Source organism: Pelobates fuscus, chromosome 1 (genome assembly GCF_036172605.1).
Source record: "Pelobates fuscus isolate aPelFus1 chromosome 1, aPelFus1.pri, whole genome shotgun sequence".
In the NCBI taxonomy this organism is placed as follows: domain Eukaryota; kingdom Metazoa; phylum Chordata; class Amphibia; order Anura; family Pelobatidae; genus Pelobates; species Pelobates fuscus.
This window is the reverse complement of record NC_086317.1, coordinates 355,079,473-355,089,496: the sequence shown is the minus strand read 5'-3', so window position 1 is coordinate 355,089,496 and position 10,024 is coordinate 355,079,473. Positions and strand designations below refer to the sequence as shown.

Genomic DNA, 10,024 nt, shown 5'->3' with positions numbered 1-10,024 from the left:
ATAATACAATGTATATAGGGCATAGTAACAGTGAATAATACAGTGTATATAGGGCACAGTAACAGTGGATAATACAATGGATATAGGGCACAGTAACGGTGAGATCATACAATTCATTTAGGGTACAGTAACATTGGATAATACAATGTATATAGGGCACAGCAGCAGTGGATAATACAATGTATATAGGGCACAGTAGCAGTGCATAATACAATGTATATAGGGCTCAGTAACAGTGGATAATACAATATATATAAGGCACAGTAGCAGTGGATAATACAATATATATAATGCACAGTAGCAGTGAGATAATACAATGTATATAGGGCACAGTAACAGTGAATAATACAATATATATAGGGCACAGTAGCAGTGGATAATACAGTGTATATAGGGCACAGTAACAGTGGATAATACAATGTATATAGGGCACAGTAGCAGTGCATAATACAATGTATATAGGGCTCAGTAACAGTGGATAATACAATATATATAAGGCACAGTAGCAGTGGATAATACAATATATATAATGCACAGTAGCAGTGAGATAATACAATGTATATAGGGCACAGTGACAGTGGATAATACAATATATATAGGGCACAGTAGCAGTGGATAATACAGTGTATATAGGGCACAGTAACAGTGGATAATACAATGTATTTAGGGCACAGTAGCAGTGGATAATACAATGTATATAGGGCACAGTAGCAGTGGATAATACAATGTATATAAGGCACAGTAGCAGTGGATAATACAGTGTATATAGGGCACAGTACCAGTGGATAATACAATGTATATAGGGCACAGTAACAGTGACCTGGAGCTGATGAGTGTAGTTGAGGGTGTGGTTTCTCTGCCTCTCTCCCAGCCCGTAGCAATCTCAGTCTCAGTAGGAGCAGCTCCGGGGGGAGGGGGATAAGTTTTTGCTGAGTTTTCTCACTCACCTGCAGCTCCAGCATAGTCTATGAGTTAATCCTGTTACTGCACACTGGGAGATTGTACACAGAGCGATACATAGAGCCAGACAGCGCTCTGACCTTCTGGGACACCGAGAGCTGGCCATCAGCAGCCACTGGGACAAGGTGAGACCTGGGTTTGGGATTACCTTAATCTGTGTACTGAGGCTGGATTCTGATTGCATTCAAGTCACTGGTCAGCAATGGGACCTTCACCAGCTCAGTGCCCATGCTGTTAAACTACTACTTTTAACTACCGTAGTTGGTAGAGTGTTGGTTTACCCTTCATCTTTATTTTTAGAGTGAACGAGACATTGTAGTTTTTTGTGTCAATTAAACATTTGAGAGTCCCTGCAATATGCAACTCACTGAGTAGCAAAGGGTTAATGTAGCTTGCGGAGTTAATAAGTTTGGGTTATGGTGAACCCCATACTGCTTAGATTGCTATATAATCCTTTTCAATACATTAATATACAAACATTACTTACTGACACTTGGTATTCCAAATATTAGATACATGTCTTTCAATGTTAGCTGAGTATCATAGGAAACACAGTCCACTGCATCTGTAGTCAGTGTTTTGTCTTATTCATTGCATTAGCTGTAAAGCTTCTATGTTTGTATTTGCTGCACACACAGACATTTTACAATTTTTGTCTTTTTTTTTTTATTATTATTTATTAACTTTTAATGAGTTACTAGACAGGTCCCATATTTTTTAGTAAGTTTTAGAATTTTCGAACTCCTTAGACTTGTACTGTTTGACTGACTATTGTACAACCCGTGAGAATGATGGCCTGTTTGGAATGCTGTGTTATTGTAACATGCTGTGTCTCTTTGTTGTGTATGGGTCTAAACATGTAGCTGTTTACTTTCGTGGTTTTAATGGCAAATTTACATTTTGTTCATAACAATAATGCTACTGTTACAATGACTTGATGTTCTCTGGTAAGCTTTCATTATACAATCCACTGCTAGAGTGGCCAGTTACAATGTATGGAGCCAAGAGGAGTGATTGTTAGTGGTTTGATAAAGATGTAACTGAGATACTGTGATTGTTATCTTAAACATTCTGGTGCTAAATTCACCTGCACTATGCTTTGCTGATATTGAAAAGGCAGCGTCTAAAATAAAACAAACCAAACATAATATTATACCTCTGAAAACAAAATTTATTTCGCGGGTTTTCTTTTCTTTTCCTTATTCTTTTGGAAGGTTTCAATATAAGGGACAAAAGTTGACTAAAATTTACTTAAGTGAAGTCATAATTGTTAACACAGTGAGGTATTTCATGTTTGTCCTTCAACCTTTGATATGTTTGAGCTGGGTGGAATGCCTTAACTGACACTTTAGTTATGGTACGTAATTTTATTTATTTTTTTAATTGCATTTTTGCTCACATATACATATAATTGATATACATGCACTTGTATTGGAATAGTGGAATATAGTTTACATATTGCAGTTAGCATTGGGTACTGTGACTGTATGGCCTTATGGTAGAACTGAATGCCATATTTGCGAAGATTATAGATTTTATGTGTACTTGTACATGATTCAATATGGTGTTTTTTTAAAAAATTTTTGTGTGCACTGTTCCTGTAATCTTTCTTGTACCTGAATTGGTTGACCTATTTTGCTTGAGAAGCTGATTGGAATTTTTCACTAAAATATGAGTTGTGAAGGGCATGGCACATTTTTAGGCCAAAATATCTAAAATGGTTAAACTATATTTACACCTCAGATATTTTTCCAGCTCAGCTAGTTTGACTATTTTTTTTTTTTTTTTTAAATACTACACAATCCTGATTGAATAACCCCAAGTTGATTATGCAATTTATCACACTTGTCTACGTTGTGGTACGAAGGTGAAGAAACATTCTATTAAGAATATAATTTTAAGGCTTCTTCGAAATATTTTATTGTTACTGTTTATAAGTTTGGCAACATAATCACCAGCTAACTTCAGTTCCCATTTTTAGTCCCAGCTCTAGCACACACAGAGTTAAATGAACTTTATAAAATTAAATCAAGGCCCTTCCTCAACCTCTTTAGTCAATTTTCTACCTTTTAATGGTGTTGCAAAAAATGTGAAAAAGCTTACTGTTCTGACTTTTAATCCATAGCAACTTGAATTTCAAGCTTTCATCTTTCTCCTTAGATCTGTGCATGTTGACATGTTCATGTAATTTATACCATGTGATACTTTTTTTTTTCTTTTTATTACGGAAGAGGCTCTAACACATGTTTGCTTATTTCTATTCCTTCAGCTTGCTATGGAGTGGAACGAAAATTCAGAAATTTCTTGCGATTTGGCGTTCTCTGAAGCGCAACGATGGGTTGAGGTGAGAGTTTTAATAATTCTTTTGTCTTGTCACTATTGATGTAACCTCTGAAGAAATTTGGGATATAAAGCTGAATTTTAACAGCTCTACCCCAAAAAGCTTTTAAAATTACAAAGCAACATTACGTTGCACTACTATATAATGTATCTACTCACACATGAAGAATTAAAAATAAAACACAAAGCAAACTTTTAAGATCTATCTGTGCTATTTCTTGTTTTTGTTTGGTTAGCTTTGCATGACATACTAAGGCACCGTGCTCTGTAACCTTGCAGCTCAATTGTCCTCAAAACAAACTAACTAGTGAAGAATTATTAGTGGGCGTGGAATTGTAAAACTAATTCATATACAAATAATCAATTTGCTTTGACTGGTAAATTGGGTAATAATCAGTTGTCATAGCATTTGAATGGTATCGTCATGTACTCTGATACTGATGTTTGCAACATTATTGCTAAGCCCCAATTATGTGAATTAGGTTTCCTTTAATTGTGTTTGTGAGCAAATTCTTCACTGCTCAGAAACCTTTGAATGCCAATAGGAATGTAGAATTGTAGAACTTTTCTTTGATTAATTACTATTATTTTCTAGACAACAGGTGTCTGCTAACTAGCTGTGATGCTTACTTTGCATTTTAACTTGCCTCAAAGTGCCTAGGGATTGTCCAGTGTAATTACCACGGGACTCTGGTTAAACCTGTCATGCCACCAAGCTCCTCAATGCTGGAGATGTTGTGTATGCATTGTGCTACTGAGTGTTGTAGAACAGATTGTTGAGCAAGAGAAGACTCTCTTGATTATTCAGGACTGAAGCAACTAATAACTATTATTAGACTCCTTGGTTACAAGTTAGTGTTTATTATATTTTGTCCAGAAGTAATGTTTTCTGATTATGTGATTGCACCAGTCCCAGCTTGTAAATTGTGTGGATTCTAAATGGACTGTTTAAAAAAAAAAAAAAAAAAAAAAAAAAAAAATAATGTCATCTTACCAAAACACTTCTCGATTAATGCAATAAAGTGCTACCATCACATGTGTAAAGATGTGAGCATATATAAAGTGTGTGTGTGTGTCTTAGTGCAATAGTATCCAGAGAGAACTAAATTGGGCAAAAAGAATAAGGGCAAATTCACCCTCATTTGGGTGTGCCTGAATACACCCCTCGCGCACACCTATGGTTAGCAGTTATAGAATGATAGCAGACTGAGGAGTTGCTGCATGTGCAAACAGATAAATGAGCTTATTAGATACTATGTCTTTAGTGCTGTTTAAGTATGTGCTTTGCAAATCTACAACATCTGTTGCATTATTTCTTTCTTTTTTCGACACCATTGTGTGTGGGTGTGTCTATGTATAGTTATACAGAGCAGAGGAGAGATATATCTATCTGGAAAGACTCCAGCCATTGTTAATATAACAAGAATGGTTTGAGTGACATAGATGTAACCTGGCAGCCAAGGAGATTGGACTGGAATGCGCATGCGTGAGCAATGATAACTTGATGACATTGTACTAGACACCGTTAGATGCCGTTAAGGATGTGTACTGTGTGCAGCGCAAATAAAACCACCCAGGTGACTCAGCCTCCCTAAAACCCATATTTGCCACTCTTTGACTTCTGGATTTTACCGAAAGTAGAAGTTTGTGAGATCACAAGGTGCCTACTTTGAAGGGTACTGAGATGTAAATGTCATGTGTACAGTGTTTCTTACATTAGAAATATCTCTATTTTTCATATTACATGGCTGAGTACTTTTCAGACAGAACTCGTATATATAAATAAAACCTCTCACTTCCAATGAAGACCGATACATGAAATCGGGAAAGTTGATGGGGATATAGTTTAGCTATAAAATGCAGGCCAGGATATTTGAGAAATTGTGGTACATCCCTTTTTCGCCTTTTTGCACATATATATATATATATATATATATATATATATATATATATATATATATATATATATATATTATACATTATATAATGTATTTGTAAGCATATGCAAAAGTGCAACATGGATGTCTATGGTGGATCCTGAGAGACCATGGGATCCACAGTTGATGATGTCTCATGATGAGACCATGCCTAAATCTTGGCTGGCTGCTGGAATTGGACAAAAGTTGACGGCAGAGATCTGTTGTTTGTCAATCTAAGGCCTTCGCTTGATAAAAAATAGTCCTTGCATTGTCTCATGGTGTCTTTGGATTTCCCTGACATTTCAATATAATTCCAATGCAATCAACATGAGTATTTCATAAAGATGAAGTCACAGTCACTTTAAGAAAATAAAAAATTTTGCTCTAGGGAGGCAGAAATTTTTTTTCCATCTCTGCTCCTAAAGCTACAGTTCTATCCTTCCTCCCGCTTTTAAATATGATGGGCTTAAAGCGTTGGACTGGGGAGTCAATCAAATCCTGATATAGATACCAAATGCGGCTCTCTTGTTGCAGATTTTTGGTGTAAATAAATTGAAATGTTTGTGGTATCTGAACTGATATCAACATATTTTTTTCTACGCAACACAGCTCTATTGATTGGTAATCTTACAGTCTGGTAATATATTTATTGATCTGGATATTTTACACGTGTCCTTATCATTGTTAAAGGCACACTATGGTCACCAAAACAATTAATAGCCGTTTTTGTGTATAGAGCATACCTCTGAAGTTTCACTGATCAATTCACTGCCATTTAGGAGGTACATCATTTTTGTTAAAGCAGCCCTTGTCACACTTACCCTGGCTGTGACTGACACGGCATGAATGAAAACAAGATGGTTTTATTTTCAATGACTAACTTTTTAAAAGTTTTTATCTCCTTCTCTGGATTTTTGGCAAACTGGGCTAATAATGCTATGTTAATATTTAGAGAAATGTGGGGTATGGTGTTTGAAGTGGGCAGTGAACAGATGGGGAGATGACCAAAGTTGGCTCTATAAAAATGGGGAAAATTCCATATTGGTATTGGACATTCGGAGCCAAGCTGGTTGAATGGGCCACATACTATATGAAACCTAGGCTTTGAAACATGAATTAATTAAAAGTGAGGTAGCCAAAACTTCGCCAGTCTGTTACTATGTCATATTTAATTGACTGATGTCTAGCAATAAGAAATAAAAACACAAAAATGATCAATGTAAACATAACATAGTGGTAAAATACCGTATACAGCACTTGTGCGGATTGGTTTGATTACATAATTAGCAATTAATGTAATGATGGGATAGACTTATTTTTTTTTTTTCCATCTTTTTTTTGTTTATGATACTTGTGGTGTTTGTCTCTATTGCAGATTTTATTTCAATTCAGTTAATTTGGAACTAGCTTGTATTTTGGTACTCTGATCATGTAAATATACTCTTTATATCAAGCAAAGAGATATTTGTTTAACCCCTTAAGGACCAAACTTCTGGAATAAAAGGGAATCATGACGTGTCAGGCACGTCATGTGTCCTTAAGGGGTTAAAAATGATCTTTCCTTTATTACCATGCTATTTTTAAGACAATAAAGCAATGTAGAGAGGTGCAGTCTGTTGACTGTTTTGTGGTCCTTTTATGATAAACGAAAAACATACTATTCATTTACTAAAGTGAGTAATCGGTCAATACCTAGTTTATCTTTCCACAGTTCATTTTCACATGAATTTATTTTATGTGCCAATCCCATGATTTTCTTTACTGTTCACACCCTGTTATTTTTAGATTTTATTTATTTTTTATTTTATTTATTTTTTTATGTGAAACTTTTAAGCTGAATCACGATATGCCATTTTATTATACTGGATTTTTCTCAGATAAGAAAAGCACATTTGGAAATATCAACTTCCATGCAATCCACCTTAAAGACTACTCAAAGTATTGATTATACTTGTGCACAGTGGAAAATTTTGGTTCAGCCTAATTATTTCGTCCAAAGGAAAGAAAACAAAAGCAAAAAAAATATATAATTGGGCTCAGACTGAATATTGTCTGTGCAAGCTATTCAGGGAAAAATGTTTGGACAAACTGGAATCTGTGTATGTATTTATACGTGTGTGTGTGTGTGTGTGTGTATATATAATATAATCACAGACATCGACCATGTTCACCCAAAGGAGGTAACTGGGTCAATGAACTACTTTGAAAAGAATCCTTTTTGGTTTTCACTTTGGGAACAGTAAAAAGTACTTTAATGAGGTTAATTCACTTCACTGCGTTACACTCGAGATAGTTATTTAACTAGTGGTTTCAGAAATTCATGTTTTTGTGGCATTGGTGTTGCTTGTACTCTGACATGTAACCGTTTGGCTAATATATTGCCCTACAGAGATTCTGCAGTTAGGAACTGTGTGGTTACATTGATGTTGGAACCCAATAACTTTATGTATCCACAATTGCAGTTTACAAGTTGGAGGGCCGATGCATCATGTGGACGTTACATATTTCTACAGTAACATGTCAGTCACAGTAGGACAGCACTTCTTTGCTCTTTCCTCTGCAAAAGTTAATTACTTCAATACCCTCATAACCACACTCTCCCGCGAACCCAAACAACTATTTCACACATTTAACTCTCTTCTTCGCCCTGCTGTTCCTACTCCATCTACTAACTTGACCACCTCAGACTTTGCAACTTACTTCACTGACAAGATCTCTACAATCAGAGAAGAGATCTCTCATCTTTCTTCTTCCCCTTACAATACTTCCCCTAACTTCCCTCCCTCTGCTGTTCTATGTTCATTCGCACCTGCTACCTTAGAAGAGGTTTCTGCTCTGATCCAGTCCTCCCACCCCACCACCTGCTCCCTAGATCCAATTCCCTTGCATCTCATCCTTACTCTGTCGTCTTCTCTTTCTCCACCTATCAGTAAAATTCTCAATCTCTCTCCTCTGGTATATTTCCATCGCCCTTCAAACATGCAACTGTAACCCCAATTCTAAAGAAGCCCAATCTTGACCGTAACTCCCCATCCAACTATTGTCCTATATCGCTACTGCCTTTTGCATCCAAGATCCTTGAAAGAATTGTGTATGCGAGATTGACAGACTTCCTCGAGTCCAACTCTCTGCTAGACCCGCTTCAGTCTGGTTTCTGCGCTAAGAATTCTGTGGAAACGGCACTGACCAAAGTATTCAATGATCTACTTGCTGCAAAATCTCGTGGTCACTACTCTATCCTAATTCTCCTTGACCTGTCTGCGGCTTTTGACACTGTTGATCATCAACAGCTTCTTTTCATCCTCCGCAATATCGGTCTACAAGATATTGCTCTCTCCTGGTGCTCCTCCTACCTCTCCCAACGCTCTTTCAGTGTTTCTTTCTCTGGCTCTGCTTATTCTCCCCAACTCCTCTCTGTTGGTGTCCCCCAAGGTTCAGTCCTTGGTCCCCTACTGTTCTCCATCTATACTGCCTCCCTTGGTAAACTCATTAGCTCCTTTGGCTTCCAATATAATTTCTATGCAGATGACACGCAAATCTACCATTCCTCTCTTGATCTCTCCCCGTCCCTCTTGACTAGTGTCTCTGACTGCCTCTCTGCTATTTCTAACTGGATGGCTGCCCACTTCCTTGAACTAAACTTGACCAAAACTGAAATTCTGGTCTTTCCTCCCTCAAGTGTTGTTACTCATGTGTCTGTTTCCCTCCAAGTTAACAGTGCTACCATCAGCTCCACCACGCAGGCTCGCTGCCTAGGTGTTCTCTTTGACTCCGACCTCTCCTTCAAGCCTCATGTTCAATCTATCGCCAAATCCTGTCATTTCCATCTCAAAAACATTGCGCGCATCTGCCACTACTTAAAGCCAGATGCGACTAAGGTGTTGGTCCATTCCACTGTCCTTTCTCGCCTTGACTACTGTAATCTGCTTCTCAGTGGTCTTATGTACTCCCAACTTGCGCTGTTACAGTCCATAATGAATGCGGCGGCGAGGCTCATCTTCCTGTCCGCCCGCACCTCCCATGCCTCACCCTTCTGTCAGTCCCTACATTGGCTTCCTATAAAATTATAGAGCTCAATTTAAAATTCTGGTTCTTGCTTTCAAATCGCTACATAATGCTGCTTCCACCTATCTATCCTCCTTTATACACCAGTATATCTCGTCTAGGCCCTTACGATCTGCTGGAGACTTACGTCTATCTTCTGTCTGTACTCCCACCTCTGATGCTCGCCTTCAAGATTTCTCGAGGGCTGCACCGTTCCTGTGGAACTCGCTTCCCTCCTCCATTCAATGGTCACTCAGTCTCCACTCCTTCAAAAAATCGTTAAAAAACCCACTTCTTCATAAAAGTGTATCAATTAAACTGTTAATAGCTCTTGACTGATTCCTCTTCTGCAACTGTCACTAGTTTAATAATATCCTTACCTTTTTGTGTCATTTTACCCTACTCCCTCTAGCATATAAGCACATTGAGAAGGGCCCTCAATCCCTCTGTTCCTGTGTGTCCAACTTGTCTGGTTACAACTACATGTCTGTTCATCCACCCATTGTAAAGCGCTGCGGAATTTGATGGCGCTATATAAATAACATAACAATAAAAATATGTAACCCCTTTTCTATACCTTATTTACACTCAGCTGGGATGTATTATTTTATTTGGATCACATTACTTATGGGGTTACCACATATTCTCTTTTTTTATTTTTATTTTTTTATTTTATGATTATCAAGTTTATCTGGTGGTGATCTAAATTATCTTTTTCGGAATCAGGTCACTGGATTGGTACTTTGTAAGTAATCTTTGGA

At 37.3% G+C, this 10,024-nt stretch overlaps 1 protein-coding gene across 6 annotated transcripts in view; it reads left to right on the top strand.

Moving 5' to 3' along the window:
- Positions 1-942: 942 nt before the first annotated feature.
- Positions 943-10,024, top strand: part of LMO7 (LIM domain 7) — a 141,772-nt gene continuing 132,690 nt past the window's right edge. For 2 of the 6 annotated variants that reach the window (XM_063425890.1, XM_063425884.1), the window contains exons 1-2: positions 943-1,085; positions 3,230-3,304. In XM_063425890.1, coding sequence (XP_063281960.1) covers positions 3,236-3,304 — 69 coding nt within the window. In that variant the 5' untranslated portion in view covers positions 943-1,085; positions 3,230-3,235. The remainder of the gene's footprint in view (positions 1,086-3,229; positions 3,305-10,024) is intronic. The other 4 variants (XM_063425895.1, XM_063425901.1, XM_063425917.1 and 1 more) reach the window with 2 other exon arrangements.